We start from the raw sequence: 26,133 nt of genomic DNA on the forward strand, positions 1-26,133 counted from the left end.
TGAGAACACGATTGTGGAAATGTGAGAGGCCTCTGACAAGACAGAAGGTCTTTTTGATCTATGCTTGCCCAGTCCCTTTATTTCCTATTTTGAACATGTTTGGGGATCTACACAAAAGTCAGTGACGAGGTTATACTGTGTGATCAGTATTCTAGGAGGCTGCCAAGGAAAAACCCGAGACACATTATTTTGCTGGCAGAGCAGGTGTTCTGCTTTGAGTTGTAACATAACCAGTGAGCAATAGCTCATGAAATGACCTTCTTTTCAATTTATTAAAGGGCAAGCATTTCTCGGAAATCCATATATTTCACTAAGCTCTAAATCAAGACTGCATCTACCAGAGCCTTCTCAAAATCTCTTGCTCCAATTTTGACTTTCATAGACTGGGGTACTAACCTGATCATTTCTTCCTTTCATTTGTTAGGAAGCCAAGGTTTTGTGTGTATTTCTTAATGGGGAGCGTGTGCAGTGCGCTGAATTTTCAGTGTCTGTCCTTCTCAGATGTGACTGCTGGGCTGAGCATGAGGCTGAGTTTCCTTACATTCTAAGGCCATGGGCAGTCACTGTTTTGTTGGTCAAAAGGAAGACAAAGTCAAGTGACACTGGGAGATGAGCTTTGACCATTTCCACAGATGGACCAACAAATCTCACCCCAACTCTGGTCAGTATCATGATCTAGGGACACACTTTTAATTCCCATATTTATTTGGTTCTCTGGGTCGTTACTTGACTCTTTCAAGCTGCAGTTTGTACTCCATGCTGATCTGCCTGGAAACCACAAAATTCTAAAAATGCAAAAATGTGAATTGGATGTGCTGGAACCAACCTTAAACTCTTCCACCACCACGTTGTCTTGCCCTTCCTCTTCTGTGTGCATAGCAGCCACATCCTGTTCCAGCACTGGGAGAGCAGGCATGCTCCGGGGATCTGTCAAAATTTCATAGGGCACTTTAGGGTGGCTCCAGGAGGCAGGAGTGAAAATATCCCTGGGGCTATGCTGCCCAAAGGTTCCTGGAAGAATAGAGACAAATAAGCATAGTACGGAAACTGACCTGTCTTCTAATCAGAGCAAAGCTTACTGCTAAGATTGCTAGGTCAACCTAGCAACCAACCTAATCAAATTTAGTTCTGCTTCTGTAGTTCATAAGAAACAACTCCAGGGCAGTTGGCTCTGGAGACTTGAGCCTGGTGTGCCTCCTACAAAATGCATCACATGGGTGCTTAATCTACTCAGTAATATACTAAGGACTTACAGGATAAATTCTAAACAGTTTTAGCATTTGCCTCCAGGAATATCAGTTAGGGAGACCAGATGACCTGCTGAAATAGGTACAGAGTCTCTCTACACAGTAATTCAAGTTAATCTTAGTACTTCAGCCCACTCTGGCTAGGCTTTTCCCCATGCACAGCTTCCCCAGTCCTGAATTGTTCCTACCAAGGCATGACCCTATGATAATGCGGTTCCTTACCAAGCTCACCGAGTTCAATCTAGCTGAGTTCTCTACATTTAAATGTCTTTGATTTTAATAATTATTGTGAATATAAGTTGACTTTGAGGTATAGACTTAATTCTGTTTCCCCCCAAAGCTCACATGTTAAAGCCCTAACCCCCAATGTGACTATATTTAGAGATAAAGCATTCATGGAAGTAATTAAGACTAAAATGAGGTCATGAGGGTGGAATCCTGATCTGACAGGAATCTGAGATAACAGAGCAGTCTCTCTGTCATGTGAGGATACAAGAAGATGGCCCTCTGCAAGCCAGGAAGAGAGCTCTCTCTAGAACCTGACCATGCTAGCACCTGATCTCATACTTCTAGTCTGTGAACTATTCTCATGTGAGAAATGAATGTCTATTGTTTCAGTCGCCCAGTCAATGGTATTTGTTAGGCAGCTTGAGCTGACTAGTACACTTGGCCTCAGAGAATTCATGACTTGACAGAGGCGACATCAGAAGCCCAGAAATGGGACTAAGGAGGTGGCCAGGTAGATGTTCCATACCTATGTACTCCCCCATTCCTGCTCCATAGGCACACAGTGCGGTCAAGGGAGGATGACAACAGAAACTTTTCTTTTACCAACTCCAAACGAATGAGATAAAAAGGGAGGATAGATGCTCCAAGCCTGCTCCAGCATAAAAGGGACATTGGATCAATGCTCCATTAATATAGAAGCCAGGCCAATCTTCTGAATTATTCTTGGTACCATTCTTTCCCTCTTACCACACCACACTCTCCAAATTCTCCAGCTCCAGCCCCAAGATATCAAACAAGATACAATGGAAACCATCTTATGGATGATGGGTCTGGGGGGAAGATCAAGAGGTTGTAAATAGCCTGGCCAAAGTTCAGGTCGTGCCGTGAGCACGGAGTCTTTTCAACTCAGTAGAAAAATAAAAGATAGATAGATAGATAGATAGATAGATAGATAGATAGATAGATAGATAAATTTACGAAGTTTCTAAACTTACAGTAAAATACCAGATCAGATCAATTCAAGGAAGATAATTAACCATTTACAAGAAAAACAAAGACTTCTAGTCAATGCTGTGCAAGTGATACATACATTACATACATCTTGCTTCCCCAATAGCAGGATTGTAATACCATTTTCCTAGTTTTATTAATTCAGAGGCCTTCTTGAGATGGTTGATTTGATGAAAGTTATGAACATATTTTAACTCTTACAAATTCTTGAACTCTAAAATGGATGGTACTCACGATCTCATCACACTGACATGGGCCCGCCAGACCATCACATCTGAATCGAAAGGAAGAACACACCTGAGTACAGTGGGAGAGTTAACCACCATGATGCTAGATGCTGTACGACACTTGACAGGATGAGCACTGGGTTATACTATATGTTGTCAAACTGAACTCCAATAAAAAAATATACATATTTTAAAAAAAAAAAACAGTTCCTATAGGATGGGGTCAGATCTGGGTGAGTGTCCAGAAAAGAGAAAGGTACTGTTGGTACCAACACTTGTTGGTTTTGCTACATTAATTGATAAGTGTTTATCAAGCACCTACTATGCACAAGACCCCCTGTCAGGTCCAAAGACATAAAATGGCTCCCATGCTAGGTGCTTATGTTATAGTTTCCCTCAGTGTTTATGGTTTGGTAAGCATGCAGGAGTAGACAAATAACCAAAAAAGCTTTGTAAAATAGCCTGGTAAGAGCTGTGCTCCCAGTACCTGGAGTAAAGAACTAAGGCTAGGCAGGTGGCTCTTACTTCTAGATTCCAATCTCTTTTACAGTAGCATTTAAACTTTTGTGGTGAACAGGAAAAGGTGACTAAATGGAAGTATGTGAATATTTACCTCTATATTGGCTTTATAGAAATGTATTTAATGGGATTTCATATAGACATTTAGACATGTTAGATATTAAATATTCTAAACAGAGCTAAATATACTTATTTGGAAAGTTGTCTAAGGGATACAAAGAAAAAAACCAAACAAGTACTGAAAATTATGTATTGTGTATATATAGATGCCCGTGTGTGTGTGTGTGTGTGTGTGTGTGTGTGTATCTTCTGGGAAAAAATTAAAATTCATTAACAGTGTTCCTGGGATGCAGAAATGGCAGGTTAGGTGGTAGAAGAGGTCAGAGTAACAACTACCACTTTTCATTTTCCATTCTTTTGTGTTGATTTTTTTCTAAACTTAAGCACTTTTACAATTGTATGAAAGAGCTCTAAAATTTTAAACATTTTTGTTACTGCTAAAGCAAGATGTTCCCAGAAAATTTAGAAAATACAGATTTCCAAAAATAAAAAACAAAACACATCCATAACCTCAGTGTTATCTCAAAGAGATAACATTTGTTAAAACTTCAGTGTATGTCTTTCCAGATTTTCAATCTTCCATATACTTCTTAATTTTAACAAAGACTCATACTTTAATGTTGCTTTGCAATCTGAACTTTTTCATTTACTAATTTACCAGGAGTATTTTTCTGTGAATACATTTTCATATACAGCATTGTTATCTAAGACTAGGTAATATTCCAGTGTATTTGTCACACCATCATGTACTGAATCAATTTTCCTTATGTTGGATATCCAGGCTGTCTCTAATTATCGTCTTTCTCTCTTACAAACAATGTATTGATTCACAACCTGATATCTGAATCTTTGTGCACATGTCCTATTACTTCTTTCAGCCAAATGCCTAGGAGTAGGGCTGCTGGTTTGAAGCTTTAGATATGTATTATCAACTTGCCTAGAGTATATACCAGTTGACCCCCTACCAAGAGTATATGAGTGCCCATTTCCCAGTAACCTCATCAACCATGAATATTTTCCTGAAAATATTTGTTTCTAAATCCATTTTTTTTTCTAAATCCATTCTTAAAAGGCTTAAGAGACCCCCCCCCCACCATCCTCACTGGTACAATTTAATTTTGCCAACGAGAATATCAAATTAAAACTGAAGCTGTGCTTATCATGGTATTTAACATGAAGAGTTCATTGCCTACTTTTGGGGAATTGCAGCTCGGGTCCCTGCAGGCCATACTCTTTGATGTCGTAGACGTGCACAAAGCCTTTCTGGTCAGCCACATAGACAAGGACATCTGCTGTCACTGCGATGCTACTGACCTGCGCTTTGTCCTTGGACTGGAAAACACATGCATAGGGCCCATTACAGAGACATCCACAAGGTCCATCACAGACACACACAGACATGGCCCATCACAGACACATACACATAAGCATAGCCCATCACAGTCACATACACACGGGACCACTCATAAACAGACACACACAGACATAGGGCCCTTCAGACGTATACACACAGACACACACACAGCCCATCACAGATGCACATGGGGCTCATTGCAGATAAAGCTTACCTGTCAGACAATGGCAAGTGGAATGTTGTATCTCATTTATAGTTAGAAGTAATCACTGTGCTGGTGTTAATCTTTCAGCAAGATAGGAAGGCTATATAGAAAGTAAAGCTAAAAACATAGAGCCCAGAAGAGTTGCTGTGTTACATAGTCAGGCTAGTGTCAAAAAAGAAAAAAAAAAACATAGGGGCACCTGGATGGCTCAGTCGGTTACGCATCTGCCCTCAGCTCAAGTCATGATCTCAGGTCCTGGGATCGAGCCCCGCATCAGGTTCTCTGTTCAGCAGGAGTCTGCTTCTCCCTTTCCCCCCGCTCATGCTTTCTCTCTCTCTTTCAACTAAATAAATAAAATCTTAAAAGAAAGAAAAAGAGAAAACAACAAACCTAAAGCATGGAAGTTATTTCCAATCAATTGCCCAACTTACAGGAATGAAGTTTGCAATGGGACAGGCTCCACTGAACAGCCTCCAGAAAGTGACAGAACCTGTGAGGAGGGAACAGCAGGAAGGGTACACTTTGCCCTGCAGTGCTGAGTCTCTGAGCCTTTGCTGACAGGCACTGCAGCCTCGTGACACCAGGGTTTTTTCCTTTTTCCCTTGGCTAACCGATCAGTTAGAATTATCAGTGAGTATTGGGGCATGGGGTCCTCTTTATGGGTTTTGGATTAAATGGCTCAGTAGCCTTTTCCTTCTCCACTAATCTAGGCAGCTTTCCTGATGAGAAAGTCTCCAGCTTTGCCTATGGAGGAAAGGTCCAGAAGTTTGGGCTATGGCAATAATTAACGTGTGTGTGTGCACATGTGCATGTATGTGTAAGCACTTATTTTAAATACACTCTGGTACTTGCCTAGTCAAAGGGATCCTTGGCAGGGGCCGGTTCTTTTTGCCTACCAGTCATGCACCATTCTTGACTGTGCTTTATACATGGGTGCTCATGTAGCAAGTGGGGACCCCATGCATATTACTTCCTCTTGGGAGCTCCCTAATGAATGCAGTTTCCTCCTCTTCTCTCAGGGACAAGGGATGCTCTGTGCTTCCACTGGGTAAAGCAGAAGCCATAGATGCCTCAGAGTAGAGGGTGAAGAGAAGCATCCAAGAGCATTTCCAGCTTTGGGGCTGGAGCTGTGAGTCTGCAACTTGGAGGAGGCAGCCTCCATTACCACTTGATGAGAGGAACACAAACATTCAAGTACCCTGGGATCAATACACACAACTTGAGCCTCCCCTTGCAACCAGACACAGGTGGCTGGCTGCTTTCAACTGGAAATTTTAATTAAAATCTTAGAGCTTTGGAGCAGGACTGTGGCCCACTTGTTACATTTTACTAAAGCCTTGGGGGGCGGAGGGGTGGTCATGTCATTTGTGTAGTGTCACCTAGCTAGTTAGTGGCAGATCTGGACTCAGAAGCTCATTCTTAAGCTCTCAGGGGAGCCTTGGCTTCTTTGTCCTAAAACAAGCAGGTTACATAGCTAATTTCCATGTAGGATTCTTTGTTTTTCTTCTTCAGGCTCTTCCATCAGGCTGCCTGTGGTCGCTTGTGGCCCTACCCTTACAGGCTGGGTTAGGTGTTTACTGAGCCTGACTAAATGATGTCCTCCATGGCCCACTTCACTTGCAGAGGGCCCTGAGTGGGCAGCTGGGCAAGGAAACTTGATTTGGAGGGAGTGGGAGTCAGGCCTCACTCCCTGTGTGACCACCGCCCTGACTGGCAGGACTGGGCCAGAGCAGGCTGGGGTGGGAGGCTAGTCAGCCTGGGCTCTAGGGAGAGGGAGCAGCAGGAGGGAGGAATTGCAGAGGGTGCAGAGGAGAGCAGTGAGTGCTTGGGGACCCTCCCTCTCCAAGCCTGGACCTGCAGTAACCAAGTCTTAGACAGAGCAGCACAGCCTCTGGGGGAGTGGGGGTAATGACATGCCATTCTCACCTTCGGGCCCATTGGTGATTAGGGAAGCAGCAGGTGATTCAAACTTGGCAGCCCGTGTCTTCAGGAAGGCAAGGCAGGAAACACTCTGGTCTGGGCCTGGTGACCAGGGAGAGTTTGGCTGTGCTCTCCACAATGCTCACAGCCCTTTCTTTCCCCCTCCCTCTTCTGCAGCTCTGCCCTCTCCCCCCCCCCCCCCAAACACACAGTGGGCCTAAAGCAGGAGCTGTGCACACAGGTGTGCGGGCAAGCGGGCAGGTACCTTCGCTGCTTAAGAACCAACCCAGATAAAGTCAAGTGTGAAGGTTAACAGCCCCAGCAGCCCAGGAACCCTGGCATTTCCCAGAGCCCTTGGACTTTTGGAGAGAGACAAGGATTTGAGAGACTTTGGGAATTTACAGGTGCTTCTCAAGAAGTCCCCGATCTCCAGAAATTCCTGGATTGGAGGAATACAAATTAACCTTTATGTCACTTTTTATATTTACCAAGAGGTAAACCACATGAAATCCCATGATACTGGAGCATTAGTTCCATAGCCAGATGAAGTGGAGATTTGTGTTTTTCTAATGGTTCATGACTTGGAGGAGACAGGTGTGGTTATATTTAAAAGATTAAATATACTATTTTATAATATTTATATATTGTTATGTTAATTATAATTAAATATTATTTAAATTATTATATCTATTAAATATTATATTGTTATAATAGACAATATCATTATTTATAAATAAATAATATTATATTGTTTTCCTAGTTAAAAAGCCTTAGTATCTAAGAACTAATCAATGAATTCAGCAAAGTAGCAGGATACAAAACCAACACAAAATAATCAGTTGCATTTCTATAGACAAACAAGGAGAAATCTGAAGAGGAAATTACAAAAACATTTTCAGTGGCATCAAAAAGTACAATACTTAGGAATTAAGGAAGTGAAAGACTTGTATAATGAAAACTACTACAAAACATTGCTGAAAAAAACTTAGAACATAAATGGAAACACATCCATGTTCATGGATTTGCAGCCTTAATATTGTGAAAATGTCAATACTACACAAAGCAATCTACAGACTCAATGCAATCTCAGTGATGATTTTTGCAGAAATAGAAAACCCATCCTAAAGTTTGTATGGAATTTCAAGGGACCCCAGATACCCAAAACAATCTTGAAAAGAAGATTAAAACTCACATGTCTCGATTTTAATACTTATTATAAAACTACAGTAATCAGGGACGCCTGCATGGCTCAGTGGTTTAGTACCTGCCTTCAGCCCAGGGCATGATCCTGGGGTCCCAGGATCGAGTCCCACATTGGGCTCCCTGCATGGAGCCTGCTTCTCCCTCTGCTTGCATCTCTGCCTCTCTCTCTCTCTCTCTCTCTCTCTCTCTCTCTCTGTCTCTCATGAATAAATAAGGAAAATCTTTTTTTAAAAAAACCTACAGTAATCAAAACAGTGTGGTACTGGCATAAAGACAGACACGTAGACAAATGGAATAGAATAGAGAGCCCAAAAATGAACCCTCACAATTATAGTCAAATAATATTTGACAAGGGTGCCAAGGCTGTTCTATTGGGAAAGAACAGTCTTTTCAACAAATTGTGTAGGGAAACTGGATATCTACCTGCAAAAGAATGAAGTTGGACCCTTACCTAATACTACATATAAAAATTAACTAAAAAATGGATCAAAGACCTGAATATAAGACTTAAAACACTAAAACTCTTAGGAGAAAACACAGGACAAAAATATCATGACATTGGATTTGGCAGTGATTTCTGGGATGTGACACCAAAGGCACAGGTAACAAAATTTAAAATAGACAAATTGAACTTCATGAAAATTTCTTAAAATGTGCATCAAAAGACACTACCCAAATTAAAAAGACAACCTACAGATTAAGAGAAGATATTTGTAAGTCATATATCTAATAAGGAATTAATATCCAGAATGTAGAGAGAATTTCTAAAACTCAACAGAAAAACCAAACGACCTGATTCAAAAGTGGGCAAAGGACTTGAACAGATGGTTTACCCAAAAAATATTTACAAATGGCTAATATGTACATGAAGAGATGTTTAGCATCACTCATCATTTGGGAACTGCAAATCAAAACCACAATGAGGTACCACCTCACACTCATTACGGTGACTATAAAAGGAAGGGAGAAAAAAAGAAAGAAAGAAGGAAAGAAAGAAAGAAAGAAAGAAAGAAAGAAAGAAAGAAAGAAGGAAGGAAGGAAGGAAGGAAGGAAGGAAGGAAGGAAGGAAGGAAGGAAGGAAGGAAGAAAGAAAGAAAGAAAGAAAGAAAGAAAGAAAGAAAGAAAGAAAGAAAGAAAGAAAGAAAGAAAGAAAGAAAGAAGAAAAGAACAAATGTTGGCGATGATGTGGAGAAATTCGGACCTTGTGCATTATTGGTGAGAATGTAAATTGGTGCAGCCATTGTGGAGAACAGTACTGAGGTTCCTCAAAAAATTGAAAATAAAATTATCACATGATCAAGCAATTCCACTTCTGAATATACATCCCAAATCTTTGAAAAGCAGGGTCTTGAAGAGATATTTGTACACCAATGTTTATAGCAACATTATTCACAATAGCTAAAATGTGGAGCAACCCAGTGGCTACTGATGGGAAAACAGATTAGCAAACTGTGGCATATCCACACACAATGGAATATTATTCAGCCTTAAAAAGGAAGTATATTCTTTAATATGCTACAACATGAGTAAAACTTGAGGACATTATGCTAAGTGAAATAAGCCAGCCACAAAAAGACAAATACTATATGATTCCATACACATGAAGAACTCGGTCAAAATCATAAAGGCAGTGGGTATAATGGTGGTTGCAGGGGCAGTAGGGAGGTAAGAATGGGGAGTTAGTGTTTAGTGGGGACAGAGTTTCAGGTGAGGATGATGAAAGTTTCTGTGGATTGGCAGTGATGATGTTGCATAACCATGTGAATATATTTAATACCATTGCACAGTACATTTTGCTGTGTGTATTTTACTACAATTAACAAAGAAAGATGAAGACGAGAGAGAAGGAGGGGAAAGAGGAGAGGTGGAGGATGGAGGAAGGGCAGGAGGAGAAAGAAAAAGCCTTAGTCTTTCAGTGAGCTCGCTGCTTTCCTGGATTTTAGGCTGGTTGAAATCTCTCTCTCTCTCTTTCACTGTCAATCTTTTTCTCTTTGATGTCAAGGAAGATGTGGCAATCCCCAATATAAGGAAGAATGAAGGTAAAATGTTGAAAAGTCAGCAGAAGGAATTTGTTTTTAGCTCATTTGGCTTTGCTTGCACAATTGTCTTTCTCTCTTAGCTCCCTTCTCTACTAAGAATGACTTCAGAAGAACTGTCTGGACAGTTTTCCAAATAAGATGATGACCTCTTAACTAATCCCAGTGGTGAAAAAACCACTAGGTCCTGGTTTGACCTTCAAGAACAGCCAATACTGCTCTTTCCTGGACGGGTAGGGAACTTTCACATATTTTCATCTCATTTGTGCAATGTAGAAATGTGAATTATGGTAGTTATGGCTGGCTTTACATTTTGGGAGCAGAAAAGGAGTTTCTCAAAGCCAGCAGTCACATAACTTTAAGCAATAAATGCCGCTGCAAACAGGATTTTAAATTAGAGCTGCTGGCTGAAAGGTCAACAGTGCATTCTTGGCCAGTGACTTTATTTTCATTTTAATGGCAATAAAAATAATCACTTAGAAGAAAATGCCACCACTTTTTCCCCGAAGATTTTTTTAAGGTTTTAAGCACTCTTGGAAAGAGCCTCATAGAAGGATCTTTTTTACGTTATAGCAAAGTGGATAGGAATAGACTGGATAATAAGTCTATAGGTAAGAGTTTCTTTTTAATCTCATGGTGTTCAGTTTCTAACCACTGCCTGCCAGAGTGTGTCTCAACCACAGCAGTCCAGAAGATGATGGCATTGCTTTACCATTATTTTACCTGCTTGGGCATGTACATCTCGTCTCTGAATTTAGACTGTGAGGCCCTTGAAGGCAGCATCAAGCCTCACATCTCTCTCTAGTCTTTTCTTTTTTTTTTTTTTTTTTAATTTTTATTTATTTATGATAGTTACAGAGAGAGAGAGAGGCAGAGACACAGGCAGAGGGAGAAGCAGGCTCCATGCACCGGGAGCCTGATGTGGGATTCAATCCCGGGTCTCCAGGATCGCGCCCTGGGCCAAAGGCAGGCGCCAAACCGCTGCGCCACCCAGGGATCCCTCTCTAGTCTTTTCTATGCATCTCCCTTAGGGTATGCCCAAGGGGAATGGCTCAAAGATATTTTCTGATCAAATGAGTCATTAGAGCTGTTCCTTGACTAGTAACTTATCAAATGCCTGAAGTGGGGGATTACAGTATGGGGTTCTCTGAGGGTTTGCTGGTTGGGTTTCAGGAAATGCAAGAATTCCCCAGTTCTATGTAAAATCACCAGTGCCCTGTGTCTCCCCTGGGTTCCATGGGTGTGAGATAGTGGATCTCCTGGCTGTTGGCAGGTGTCTTTAGACTGTCACTGGGAAGGATGATCCTGGACACTAGAGGTTAGGCAAGGAGTGATAGGAAGCCTTTGGCTGTGTGTTCCCATGGTTTTCCATCCAGTACAACCTGCCATGAAACTGATAGATAAGTGCGTTTTTCAAATGGTTCATGACTTGGAGGGAGACGGGTGTGGTTACCATCCCCAGTACCTAGCACTGGGCATGGCACGTAGCAGGAACTCATCATTAAAACACACCAATATGTTTTAAATGAAGATGTGAAAGAATGGGCCCACAATCACATTAGCAAAGAGAGAGGGTCTTGAAGAAATGGAATCAGGGCAGAAAAACTAGGGAGAATGGGGTGGGAGCGTGGGGAAAAGTTTTGCAATAAAACATACAAGTAATAAGGGGTGCATGGGTGGCTTAGTCAGTTTAGCATCTGACTCTTGGTTTCAGCTCAGATCTGATCTCAGGATCCTGGGATTAAGCCCTGCATCAGACTCCATGCTCAGTGGGGGTCTGCTCAAGGATTCTCTTTCCCCCTCTGCTCCTCCCCACCATCCTTGCATGCAATAAACAAACAAACTGTAAAAAAACAAAACTATACACCACACACACATGCACACACACACACACACACACACACACACACACACACAAGTAATAAAGACTGACCCATGTGGAGGAGTACAGGGGGTCATGGGCAATGTGAAGACTCTGGGACCCTGGGGGCCACCTGAAGGGGCTGATGGAGAGGGTGGCATAAATTCTGAGGGCAGATAGCTGAGTGACACATCAGAAGATGGTATCTGAGGTGAGTTGGGAGAGCAGGCCTGCTAGCTGGGCAAAAGGAGCTTGTAAAGACAGAGGGGTAAAATTGGCACTGTAACAAGGCCTAACAGGCTCAACAGGGGAGAGAATCCTTTGGGGGACAGTGGATGAGGAAAGGCTCCCAGAGGTGGTGGGTGAGTCTAAGACAGGCTCTGATGGACTAGTGCCTGGGGGTGTGGACTGAGCTAGCCAAACTCTTAAACCCTCTTCCAGCTTTGGCAGACCTGACAAGTTAAACCTGAAACCTGGCTCATCCCTTCTAACTGGGACTCTGTCCAGAATTGAGATCTCTTTAGGATATACCAGGAATCCAAGCCTGATGGGCCTGTGCAGACCAGCCATGGAGCCTACCCCTCACCTACATTTTCTGTCTTCTGCACCATCTGAGGGGCTGGGAGTATTCAGCCTACAGTACATGTGGCCTGAGATGACATTCCAAATGATGATCTCCCCATCATAACTGGAGGTGGCAAGAAGAAAAGGTGGGCATTGAGCCACACAGAGGATGTCTTCCCTGTGCCCATGGTTCTAAAGAAAGAGATGGAGAGGGACAAGGTCAGACTTCAAATCCTCAGTCACCCCTGGCTAGCTCCCCTTCATCTGATGCCTAAGATAGAGGATGCAGACGTATTCCTCCTTTTGAGCTGGCCCACAGAAAACTCTTCTAGAACCTCGAAGACTCATCTGGAACCTTGAGGCCCAGACCCAAAGATCAGGGCATCACTCCATGCAGGAGATGCTGCCTCTCCTTGAGTCAGTTTATTACCTTCCCCAGGGAAGTGATACTTTTAACAGTTTCCTGACCTCTGCGTTGTGCTGGCAAGCATAGTATTTGCAAGGATGCCTGTTTGAGGCTGAAATGTTGATGGCAATGGGATAATGGAAACCAACTCTGATCAAGGGCTTGGCTTCCCAATAGCTCAAGTGTAAATCCCAGAGTGTGTTATCCCTTGACTTGATTCCTACAGGGCTCCCACCTGTGGCTTACACAGGCAGTTAGGAATTGAGATCACCTACTCTCCTTGAAAGGAGGATTTGGATATGGATCCTTAAGAAAATGAGAAACCAAAATGGAGTTTTTGAGACCAGTGCTTCAGAGATTAAAGAGTTCCTGGCCACTATCCTCTCAACTTTCTCACTGGGGTACAGTTTCCACATGAAGAGAATTCACTTCTCTTGGCACTGTAAAGACATTTTTTTTCTCCCTTGCCTCCACATACTTCCCACTGAGTGTCCTTTGTCATCTAAGATGTCCCTTCTGCCTTCAAGTAGCTGGCAGGGTGGTGGTATAAGACAGTTGAAAAAGAGAAGACAGAAAAGAGAAGGTCAATGGTTCTCTCTTTTCCACAATCTTCTGACAAATCCTGCCTCCTTCTGTGATTTGTGACCACATATACCTGGGATCCTCCTCCTGTGGTTCCCCCCCCCCCCCACTGCCTGTCAATGAGGCCCCATACCCCAATCTGAACACAAGGCCATCACTCTTCCTGGAAGGGAAGCAGCTGCTTGGACATCAGTGCTCCTGGCTCTACCTGGACCCGTCATGAATCCTGCCACTGCAGAGGCTTTTGAGGTGTTTGTGATAACCTTAAGCAGGCCCAGGAGAGTCAGGGTGAGGCTGTGAGTGAAGTATATCCTCATCATGTGCCACTGTTTGGGTTGAGAGCAAGACAGCAGACCAGGGCTCACCAGGTCATCCTGCCAGTGTGGCTGAGGCTTCCAGAAGTGATGAAAGTCACATGGTGCATCCTGGATGCAAAGCCAAAGAGGGGACGTTGTATAAGCAGTGAAATGAGCTGCCAACACACTCACAACTTCAGAGAGAAGGTGTTGGCACATTTTATAACCTTACCCCTCACCCCACCAATGATGTAGATTTTCAAAATGTCAAAGCAAATTCCCCTAGTGCTAGTGAGAATAAAAAGCAATCCACTTCTGACGTTTGGGTGATTGCATTTCAACGAATCATATGTCAACTGACAAACTCTCCTTGGATGGTCTGCATAGCTTTGCCTTCATAATAAGACCCATAACGGTTGCATTCGTTAAAACAAAAGCCTTTAGCTCAGGAACCTATAATACCATAGGATGAATTCAATGCCAGGGCTTCTCAGGTAGTCATCTCTCAAATCATCTGGGGATGCAAGGCTTAGGCTGTGAAATACAGTACACCTTCAAATGAATAAAGAACTTACAATGTTTAAAGACTGTTGGAAATCCATGACCATCCGGCATAGCAAGCAGGGGAAATAAAATGTCACAGGTAGATTTAAAACTTAGTTTCAGTCAGCATTTTCAACTTCCCCTTTCTCTGAATCCCTTCTCCATCTCTAAGCCATAAAAACAAGATTTTTTTCCCCATAGAGATGCTTATGGATGGCATTTCATCTCCCCTTTCCACTTAGAGAGGTTCAGGGGCAAAAGGACAAGGTGGAAGGAAGAAAGTAAAAGGCTGGACAACTGACAGAGAGGCTAACCCTCATTTAGGGATGAGGGCATAGGAGTTAGAGCTGAAGCTCCTGCATTCTAGGGAGTAGGGAGCATGTCAGCCTGTACAAGGGGTAAGAACACAAAGTAAGGTGTGGAGAGCTATGCTTTCCAAGTACCATCTGCTTTGGATTCCCAGGAATGCCCTCCGTACCTCTGACAGCTCTTCTAGCTAATATTTTGTGATATTGCAATTTGTGATAAGAATAAGTATTTAATTTTGGTCTCCATTTCTGGCAGACGACTCCTAAAACTCTTGGAACTTCTTAAGTGATGAGAGCATGGGAGGTGTCTAAAGTCGGGGGCGGGGGGTGGTGGTAAGAAGGGCAGGCTCGTGGGAGTGAGCCTGTAACTTGGGATCAGATGCCATCCCCGGGGAGAGGGTGTCAGGATTGAGCTGAATTGCAGGACATTGTAGGTATTAGAGAATTACTTGTTTGTGTGGGAACCACCCCCCTCCCAGAATTAGGTGCAGTGTCATTATACTTCTTCCTATAAAAGAGAACTAGAGGGAAGAGACAAAAAAACAAAGTAAAAAAGGTTTTTAAAAGGGAAGAAGAGGGAGGGAGGAAGGGAGGAAATTCTTCTGTCTCTATCATGGTTTGACTTGTACTAGAGAGCAGGAGCATAAAGAATTACTACGAGCTTTGTTTTTAGTGGGGAAAGAACCAATGGGTGTGGGTGTGGGGAGGATAGCAATTGTAAGCAGAATTTTGAAGACCTGATTTTGTACATTTCACTTACAAAGTACACATTTATTCTTTTGTCCCATCCAACAGCTATGATACACCTAGAACAGTAACAAACTAGTACATTTCAGTATTTAAGCTTATCATTTCTTTAATTTTTGCATGCAATCAACACTGTGGTTTAATTTTGCCATGTCAATATGATAAATAGAGCAGGAAAATTTTTTTTATGAAGAATAAGATAAAATGTGATTTGATAAATTAGGGCCAGTATTTTCACTGGTGCTTAAGGGATCTATAATTCCAAGGTCTACAGATGCTACTCCCTGAGCAGCTACCCTCCTGAGGGTTTCTCGATCCTAAAAGCGTGGTTGAACCATGGAGGCAAGACACAAACAGAAACTGATCAGGAATTGTTTTTATTCTTTTAGTGTTCAGGAGAGAATTTATGGGATTTTTATTCTTTAACCTGTGGGTACTGAATTTAACTAGTCTAGTAATCTAGTCTGTGATTTATTCCTTGAGAAAGCATTTGGTGGAGAGATACAGTACTCCCTATCCCTACCTCTAAACAGTCATCAAAACATGCAGAGAATTGCTTGCAATATTCTAGAAGAGGCTAGTTGCCTAAATTACCATCAGGGAGCAACTGGGGTCCTTGGGAATTCTTTGACATGTTTCCTCCTGGAAAATTCCCTTCACTGTCTTGGTGTCCTCCTCCAGGATAGATTTTGTATCAAAAAGATGCCTCTCTATATCCAAACTGAATATAACTCACTTATTTTGGTTCACCTCCAAGTAGGTACAATCACACACTTCACTTTGCTTTTCATCTAGAAAGATAACATTATCAAAGTATATTAGACAATTTTCTTACTGGTTCTTGAATCAGCTTGAACAGATTGACTCATCTAAACTGATGACTGAAGAAAACTTCAGTACTTACTTTCTAGTTTTCAGACCACATCTAGGGGTTATTCAAGGTATCAAAGTACTGCTGGCTTCTTGTCACATTCATTGCCCTAAAAAGCTGGACTTGCCCTTGCTCAGCTCTGGAAAGAGGCTCGCCTTCTGCTGACAGGACCCTACACGGTGCCTGGCACTTGTTGAGTGAGTGAGTGAGTGAGTGAGTGAGTGAGTGAACAAGTGAATGTATATAGGTCGAAAGCAGAACTAGGAATCACAAACACATTACCCTGGGTAATTTATGTCTTTTTTACTTTGACTTCATTTATGTTCTCTGATAGTTGAAAAAATGTCTTTCTCTTATCTTCCTTATAGAAGGATGACAGGTCAGACTTGTGGAAATTCTACGAGGATCAGGCACAGCACATGAACAAGTGGAATAAAAGGCCTTGGAAAAAAAATCACAGTAGTGCACAAAACAGACTGGCTTTTAGTTTGTTTATCTAGATTTTGACTTATGTGATGATTAAAATGTTTAGAAAAGTTAAGCTCATTTAAGAACTTACATAAATATACCAGGTAATAAAAGACCAAGTGCAGGAGGCTTAGCTCAGAGCACACACATTTATGTAAAATATGTCTCTCTTCAGTAGAAGTTTAGAGTCATTGGTAAAACAAAGTGCCAAAGAAAAAGGGTGTAGGATTGTTACATGCATTCTAGATTCCATCTCATTTGTTTCTTCTGTATTGACAACAAATTTCCACCCTCGCAACATTATGTTATGGACATCCTTGGTAGGAAGCGACTTGCCATGTTTCAGTGTGTGCAGACAATATCCATTGTTGTAGCTCCATATCTTCAGACAGCGGTCTCTGCCCCCAGTGATTAGCCTAGGAAACAGTCTCCCGTCAGGAAATCATGTCAGGGATCTCATTACCTAATGGTTGAAGATACTGGAGAAGACACATACCTTCTTCCACTGGAGTCAAAGGTCAGACATGTGATTCCAGCATTGCCATGAGCCCCAGTAAATCCAGACAACAGCTTTCCTGTTTCAAAGTCCCACACTTTTACCACCTATATCCAGAAGTTGAAAAAACGTGACCTAGAGATATTGACTATCAAATTAAAGAGAATTTGCATTTAGAAGTCTAGATAAAAAAGTATAGATATGAAAGATGAAAATTTACCCTGAAAGTATCTATATATCCAATACAAGTTGGCTTACTTCAGCATATTCATTTGCTGGGGCTGCATAACAAAATACCACAGAATGGGGGACTCAAACAATGAACATTTAGTTTCTCAGAGTTCTGGAGGCTAGAAGCCCAAGATCAAGTTGTTGGCAGGTCTGTTTTCTTTTGAGATACCTTTTCTTGGCTCACAAATGGACACCTTCTTGTTGTGTCCTCACATGGTCTTTCCCCTGTGTTTGCACACCCAGGGTCTCTATGTGTCCAAATTTCCTCTTGTTATAGAGACACCAGTTAGATTGGATGAGGGCCCATTCTAACATCCTCATGTTAATTTAATCCCCTCTTTGAGGCTCTATCTTCAAATACAGTAACATTCTTAGCTGCTGAGGTTAGGACTTCAACATATGAATTTTGGGAGAACACAATTTAGCCCATAACACTCAGTGAGAAGATTAGAAATTTAGAAATCTTTGGATAAAAATCTCCTGACTACCTAGGCTGAGAGGAATAGGTGCTGATTGAATTTTGAGCAGCAAAATGTATTCAGGACCAAGGCACAGCTGAGTGAGAAAGACCGCCTATTTGGAGGGACAGACATATCTTCTCAACCCTCAGCTTTAAGATTTTGCTCAGTCCACCTAGTTCCAGTCTTGAAATTACTTTCTTTCAGCTCCATCCCTTGAGCAACTTTTGAATTAGAATCATCTATAGAGGGAGTTGAGTGGTATCTTTCATGACTTAGGATAGGTAAGTGCCCACCATAAGGAGAGCACTTTCTGGAGCTTTTCCTCCAGAAAGCCTGCACCCAAAGGCAGTGACAGTGTGGGAGGAGAAATGCTTGAGGATACCACCCTTTCTCAGAACTACTGAATGTTCCTTTTAGTCTTCCACTTTGTAAAAGAGGCTGTTCCATTGACATAGAGAAACTTCCAGTCCTCCAATCCAGAAACCAGAAGGCATCCTCTCACTGTTGTTGATTTCATATACCTGAGACGAGATTTTAGTAGTGCACACTTTGCTTCCTTCCCCTCTGTCCTGTTATGATGTCAGGATTTCTGGGGATGTCTACAGCTCAGGTGCATCCAATTTGTTCTCCTTAGTATTGTGATAGACCCTCAGCATTACTCAGTTTTACTTTAGTTATTCTGACATTTGCAAACATCCCAAAGTTTCACAACATGCAGTGATGTGTAATGTGGTTGAGATCCAGAACTGAATGAAGTGTCTGTTGACATTGAATGAACAGAGGGGCCCTGAGTGAGGAAAATAGCTCTGGATTGACACCCAAAGGAGACATCTTCCTTATGGACCTGTCTTCCCATTAAGTAATTAAACAGTCACACGTTTGTTTCCTTAAAAAGAAAACCCCCCAAGAATATCACCTGCTACTGCAGGTAATGAGAGTGAAAAGATTGAAGTGAGCAATTACAATATCTTTAAAAATGACTTCAGGGTTCTATTTATAGAATCAAGAAAAGTCTAAAGGTGCTATTTATACTTTTTAGGTGCATTTTGTAGAGGGGATTTCATGCCCTAGCAGGGCTCCTCTAAGAACTTCCTTGCCCCAAGCACTTCTTCCTTCTGAAGTTCCCATTCAATTAAACATATTAAAATGCAACCACATCCCAAATTAAATATAATTTTGCTCTTAATTTTAAAATATTTACAAAATATTTATAGTTGTAAGCTCTGTTGATGAAAAATTATTCATTATTCTTAAAAAGTAAAGTTCCATATTAAATAAAACTGTATATGTGGATGTGTGTAAGTTGCAGTTCCTATGTAACACATTGTAAACATTTAATTGCATATTTATTAGTTTAAATCATTTCATTTTCAAGCATTTTCAGAGGCATTGTAAGTTGGTGGTCCCTAGCACTGTGCTTTGCAACTCAATGAATAAAATGTGGTGTAGTGGTATTCATAACTTCAGACATCATGAAGATCTTGGGTTATATTCTCTCCTCCACAAATATAACTGCAATGTGGCTTAGATGCTGTGGATCGTGACAGTGGACATATGTTATAAAGATTACACATAGATCTGCAAGATGAGCAAATACTTAAATCAATAACTCAATTCAGTAAGTATCTGAGAGTTTATTACCAGTGTAAGTATCTGAGAGTTTATTACAGGGATACAGTAAGAGCTAAGAGAGTATTTATATCTCAATTCAACATCTCTTTGCCACCCACAGGCAGGGAAGATAATGCATATCAAAAGTAAGCTATTGAAGGAGACTGCTAGCATAGAATTAGGAGCCCAGATGCTAATGGAGCCCTTCATTCTGCCTGGATGTGGGAGGGATCTAGAAATTTTTCTCAGAGGAGCCGATATCCAGAGTTGTGCATTGAAGAATAAGAAGGGTTTTGACAGATTAAGAAGGAAGAAGAGGAAAAAAAAGAGAAGGAAGAAGAGGGAAACACAAATGAGTTGCTTGTTGCCCTAAGTGCCTGCTGAATAATTAGAGACACAAGGCTCATGAGTGTGAAACAGAGCAGGCAAGTGAGAACTGAATCCAGCACTATATAGGAGGCATCAGCTTGGGTGGTCACAAAGAGGAAGGTGCCTGTATGAGTCGAGAGCACTGAAGACAATTTTTGTGGAGGAGATAGGACTTGAGTTGGACCTTGAAAGATTGCTGAGGTGTGTGTAAGAGAAGAGGAGGAAGCAGGAAATTCCAGAGTGGAGACAGGAAAATGTTGGACGGCACCAGGGACAGACAAGTGCACGATACTGAGACTAGAATGTTGGAGCCCTTGGAGTAACAGGTGATTCTGATAAATCTGGAGGATAAATGATTCTTTATAAGTATGAGCCCAAACTATGCAGGAATCCACCTTCTTTGAGATGAATTGAGACTGAGTCATCATAAAAATTTCTGATCAACAGACCAAATAATCTATTTCTTTCAATAGTTAATAAAACCATGGTGATGACTAATCTCTGGAGCAGGGACTGGCAAGAACATGAGCAAAGAAAACTGAGTCTCTCTGGGAATGAAGCCAAAGTGGGTGTGAACATGAAGAGGACATGTCCAGACTGTGGTGCCCCCGGGGCTATAAATCCTAAAGACAGGGTGTGCCTGGCAATTGCAGAAAGAAGGAAAGAGGGCGTGGCCAGATGGCCTGGGACACCGGCTTGTAATGTCAGAGCTTAGGCCAGTGATTCAGAAAGTGACTGAACTGATATTTAGGAGACTTCAGAACACTTAAATATCTTGAATGTACTTGGGATGTGGCCCCCGATTAGCTCAAGGACAGGAGTACATGAGTTATGGGATGTGTGTGCTTCTCTGCTCTCACTCCTTATTCAAGAAGCACTAGTTCTGTACCCTCCTGGACCAGGATGTGCCATTCATCTAGGAGAGGATGAGTGTGATCCTCGTGAACTCCAGTGAAAGGGCAAATGGATGTGGAATACTCCATAGCCTCAGCTCTGGATTAGTGTTATAAAGTAGGTAATACGGTTGTATTAATCATCCTACACCACCATGAAATAATACCATTTCTTAGTACCAGATGGCCCTTACAAATAGCTCACAAGACAAACCACTAGAGAAACTGTGAGGTCTTCCACCCAGCTAACAAGAATGTCCAAACAATACTTGATAATTAGTAGAGTTGAAGAACTCTAGTAGAACTCCTAACTTCCAGGGACAGCATGTCCCCAGAACATTCTACTCTGCTCCAAGGTGAGGACGATGGGGCTGGGCCCACACTCCCAAATACATCATTGCTAAAGAAAGCAGGAGTTGATACTTAACAGATGCTTCAGAACAGCTGACCACCTGCCTGAAGGCTGGATTGTAGCGGCAGCACAGCATGGGTTCTTGGTGGGAGACCGCTAGGTAAGGCTCCGGGGGAGATCGTCCTCATGAAAAACAGGAAGAATGAAAACCTGAACCCAATGTATGACATGGATACCATTGATGAGGCATCTATTGCTTTATAAAGAAAAGTTAAGAGGATAAGGACACCTGGGTAGCTCAGTTGTTAAGCTTATCACTCTTGGTTTTGGCTCGGGTCATGATTTCAGGGTTGTGATCTCAGGGTCATAAGATTGAGGCTCCCCACCTCACACCCTGTTGGGCTTTGCACTTAGTGTGGAGTCTGCTCAAGATTCTCTTTCTCCCTCTCCCTCCCCCTCTGCCCTCCTCCTGCTCTCTCTCTCTCCTTCTCTCTCTCAAATAAATAAATAAATAAACAAATAAAAATCTTTTAAGAAAGAAAGATTAAGAGGATAGAAATGGGTCTGTGACCTTGGACAAGTTGTTTAACTGCTGAAAATTCTTATTGCTTAAGTGGGGATGATGACCATGAAAACTGATGGCACATGTCTCCTGTTTAGGGCAAGAGGAGTGTGTTTCATACGACTACACAGTGGACCTTCTTCCCTATGAATTTACATCTTCCCTCAAATAAACACAAATTGTATCATCCCATCCTGATGGGCAGCACCTCTCACTCACAGCAGGGACGAGGCACCACAGTGCACCTCCCATGGGCACCCAGGGGCCAAGGGCCTTTCCCGGTGTGCCACCTCTGGGAGACAGCACACAGGAGTTAAGCAATCGAATGCTTTGCGCTGATTTCCTCATCTGGAATATGGAATCCTTTACAGAAATTTTGTGAGGAATAAGCGAGGAAAAGGATGTCAAATGTCTGGAGAAGCCTGGCATGCGGGGGATACTTCGTAAATGAATGTTGGTTCCCACTACTACTACTTTGCCTTCTCTCTCTTGTCCCTCCCAGTACTCGGCCCTAAAGCTGGGCTTCTCAAAAAGTTTCAGTGGACCTAAAACCTCCGACTTAGTGCCAGACTATTTCCAGTGGGTGAAATCCCTTTCAAGGAAGAATAGCTCTTGGCAGAAGGACGACTAGCACTTTCCCATGAATGGTCTCTGGACTGCTGTAAGTGAAGTCTGGCCTGTGGGGAAGGACGAAGGACGACTAGCACTTTCCCATGAATGGTCTCTGGACTGCTGTAAGTGAAGTCTGGCCTGTGGGGAAGGACGAAGTCTGGCCTGTGGGGAAGGACGAAGGAAGGACACAGTTGCAGAGAGAAAGTGCTGGGCCTCAAGCCAGAGCCTCCTGGCATTACCTATATACCCCTACCCCAATATGAAGAGAAGGCGCTGAGTCTGAGTCTCCCCACTTCACAGATGAGGAAGCCACCAGAAAGTTAAGAAGGACCAGGTAACTTGATCAAGATCACAAAGTTCCCTGCGACAGAGCAGGGACTGGCAGACATTATCTGACACTTAAGTGTTGGCGCTAGAGATCCCGGCTGTTCTTGCTAGGAGGTAGAATTTCAGTCACTTTGCTTAAATGAAAAAAAAACTCAATCCAACAGGCTGTTTTTCTACACATTGATACCATGTAGAACAAACAGCGATTCAACGGACTGTAGTCCCATTTTTCAGCAGGTTGCTTTGGCATCTTGAGCAGAGAGCCCGCACTTCCAGCCCCAGCTGTACTGATGACTGGGCAACTGTTCTGCCCTGGTGCTCCCCATCCATGTGAGCCTTTCCCACAGCTACGGGGGCAAATTAGGAAGAGCAGGTATAGACATAGGCAGCAGCCATATGACCTGGCCTTCTCAGTAGAGTTTTGATGCCGTGAAACCTGATCAGTTTTCTGTAAAGTCAATTCTTGATCTGTGATTTAATCACCAAACACAAGAGACATATTTAAGATTCTTCCTATGTGCCTATGTGCACAAATTTCTTTTTTAAAAAACTCACTTTATGGACAGTCTGCCATCCTTTTAGGCTCAGGAAATCCATTTGCCATTATCATATACAGGGGATGTGAACCCTGCAAACCACACTATTCAGCCTGAACCTTCCCTTCCTCCTTTCCTTAGTCCTCAAAGACTATGGATTTGGGAGTCATCCTCCTGCTGAAGAGTGAAGGGAAAAGCTGCAGGCAGGCGGGGAATGAGGAATGTGTTTATCTCAGTGCAGCAAGTGGGGAAAGTAATCATGGACCATGTTTGAACCATGAGAAGGTTATAATGATGTTTCTAGTTTTAGTATGTATGCAGAGGGCCTGAAAGTTCTCGAGGCGCAGGCAGTGTGCCCTGCGAGCTCTGCCAAGGCCAAGGGCAGGAGTTGCAACTTACCCCAAGGCCTCTAGACCCAGGGAGGCAGAGCCCATTCTCTCTACCACTCACAGGTGTCTTTTAGGAGCTCTGCAGGCTCTGCAGAAGGAAGACTAGACAATGTGCTTCCCATTGTCTAATTTAAAAACAAAACAAAACAAATTAAGCTCTCCTTCCCCTTTGAAGTCTCAGTCAGACTTTTGCCCATCCGGTGGGAGGAGCACGACGCAGGAAGAAGGCAGCGGGAACTCCTGAGAGAGGAGTTCTAGTCGCAGCTCTGCTCCTGACACCCTGCCTGACTTTGGGCGACTCATTCCTTCTCCAGGCCTCTGTTCACTCATCGGTAAAACTGCAGCATCACACTAGGTGACTTGTGGGTATCTGGGAGGCAGGATTTAAACTCTTCTGTAAGATTGGGCAGCCTCGGCAGAACAGGGGCAGGCACTGAAATGGACATTCATGCAAAGGGGACAAATGTCTCAATGACCTCCCTGAGTGTGGAAAAGACAACCAGGCACCACTTTCCTTGCCAAGGAGGAAATGAAATGTGGCCTGGCAAAAGTGTGCCAAGGAAACTAAGGTGGACTCATTTGCAGAGGAATCCGAGATGTCTTCAAGACATTCAAGCTCCCTGACCCTGAGGCCCTGGGCAGGAAAAGCCCACAAGGGGACCCTCCTCAAGGGCCTGTTCCATCACCTGGGCTTGTACTGTCCCTGAATGGCTGCCCTGCTGTAGAGACAAGGTCTCAGATGTGGGCCACTGCTGCAGCAAGTAGGGCTGATGCTTTTGGACTGAATTTAAAGCCCCCAGATCTTCTTGGACAACTCACTATAGGCATAGGGCAAGTGGGGCAATAAGGACTTAAGAGGTAGATTCCATGTTTTGGATAACAGGGAGGTGGTGTTGGAGTGATTAATGGGAAATGTTAAAGGGAGCTAACCAAATACAATATGTAAGATTAAAGACTTGGGAGCATATAGCTCAGGAGCTTACCCAGGGATCTTAACTGTGGATCATTATGTAGAAGGTTGCAAGCAGCTACCCTGAGCCCTTCAGTACCCTCCAGAGAGCTACAGCTTGAGGCCAAGAGTATAACCTCATACCTCAGTCTCAGGTGTAGGAGTACAATTGTGTCCGTGGCCACACACAGGGCCCTGGAGAGGGGGAGATAGAGGCAGGCTGCGAAATCCCCCTTAATACCTGGCTGGCTTTGGAGGAGGTGGTCAACAAGCAGCTATCAGTCTCTAGGTCCCAGATCTGAGGAAGAAATGAAGACAAAGTAGCTGGAGGTCTGGGACAGGTTACTCTGCCGTGTTTGCAAAGGCATTACCTGTTGCGGGGGTCTGGTTGGGACTGACCAATGTTTAAAAACTGTCCAACCTCCCACCTGGCCAAAAGTGGGGCCCTTTTTCCTGAGCCCCTCTGCAGAGATAAAACCAAGCAAGGAGCAGAGATGCCTGTGCCTCACTCCCCACCACAAGGAGTGGCCAGTGGCTTCTCTTCTCATGGACCATCTTTCACAGTGTAGGTCTGATAACATGGGTCCGATGTGTGCACAGAGCTACCTATATCCCCCAGCTGTGTTCCCATTTTAGAATCAGTTCCTCAAAATCAGACACTGGGGGGATATTTGGAGGGCTCAGGGAACAAACCTCAGCATGGCTTTTGGTCAAGGACATGGAGGTTCAGAATCTCCATGGCTAGTTTGAAATCCCAGCTCTACTGCCTAATGGGTATGTGGCCTCAGCCAAATTACCACATTCCCTTTCCCTGTTTCTTCATCTGTAGAATAGGGAGACTGATAATGATGCCTAGCTTATAGGGATTAAAATCTTAGGGATTTTTAAATATTAGTGAAAAATAGTGTTTTAGCTGCTAGGCCATGGTAAGATGGCACATGATTAGAATGATATTATTGTTAATCATTTACTATGATTATTATGTAAGTCATGTCATGGCTCTTGTAGTATTTTAAGGTACTGTAATCTGATGAGAGCTGCAGGGAATGATGGCCACATCCCTGGGGAAGAGCAGATGGGCCCAAGTGTAAAACTGGGAAGACAGAATCATCACGAAGGCAACTGTTGCGTAGTGAGCTGACGTGCGCCAGCATTGTGCTAAATGCTTTCCGTGCATTGTTTTATTCATTCTGTTATGGGTTGGATTATGTGTCCCCCTCCCCCAAATCTGTATGTCGAATAACCCCCCTGTATCTCAGAATGTGCCCTTATTTGGAAATAGGGCTGTCGCTAGTAAAATTAGTTAAGAAGAGATCGTGATGGAGTAGGGTAAGCGCCTCAGACAATATGACTGACATCTTTGTAGGAAGGGAAATTTGGAGACAGACGCAGAAAGAGGGAGGAGACTTTGTGAAGATGATGGCAGGTATTAGGGTTATGTTTCTATAAGCCAAAAATGCCAAAGGCTGCCAGCAAACCATCAGAAGCTAGAAGTGAGGCCTAGAACAGAGTATTCCTCAGCTTGGAAGAACCAAACCCTGCTGACACCTTGACTTTAGCCTTCCAGCCTCTAACACTGTGAGACACAAATTTGGATTCTTAAAGTCACTCAGTTTGGGGTATTTTTTTTTACAAATGAATATGATCTTAAACCAAGTTTGGGAGGTAGGTATAATCCACTGAGTTCCA

General features: G+C 42.9%; 1 protein-coding gene and 1 long non-coding RNA gene across 2 annotated transcripts in view; both read right to left on the reverse strand.

Moving 5' to 3' along the window:
- LOC140615731 (WD repeat-containing protein on Y chromosome-like) overlaps positions 1–26,133 on the reverse strand; it is a 34,981-nt gene that overhangs the window by 1,165 nt on the left and 7,683 nt on the right. The window contains exons 5-12 of the mRNA XM_072795559.1: positions 13,789–13,848; positions 12,458–12,627; positions 6,778–6,873; positions 5,283–5,341; positions 4,861–4,968; positions 4,486–4,624; positions 2,721–2,760; positions 827–1,011 (exon numbers count right to left, since the gene is read on the reverse strand). Coding sequence (XP_072651660.1) covers positions 6,816–6,873; positions 12,458–12,627; positions 13,789–13,848 — 288 coding nt within the window. The 3' untranslated portion in view covers positions 827–1,011; positions 2,721–2,760; positions 4,486–4,624; ... (1 more) ...; positions 5,283–5,341; positions 6,778–6,815. The remainder of the gene's footprint in view (positions 1–826; positions 1,012–2,720; positions 2,761–4,485; positions 4,625–4,860; positions 4,969–5,282; positions 5,342–6,777; positions 6,874–12,457; positions 12,628–13,788; positions 13,849–26,133) is intronic.
- Positions 16,787–18,480, reverse strand: LOC140615735 (uncharacterized). Its single transcript, XR_012016219.1, has 2 exons — positions 17,153–18,480; positions 16,787–17,072 (listed from the first exon to the last, which is right to left on the reverse strand). It is a non-coding gene; the product is annotated as an uncharacterized lncRNA (long non-coding RNA).

The sequence above is a fragment of the Canis lupus genome, chromosome 24, assembly GCF_048164855.1.
Source record: "Canis lupus baileyi chromosome 24, mCanLup2.hap1, whole genome shotgun sequence".
Classification (NCBI taxonomy): Eukaryota; Metazoa; Chordata; class Mammalia; order Carnivora; family Canidae; genus Canis; species Canis lupus.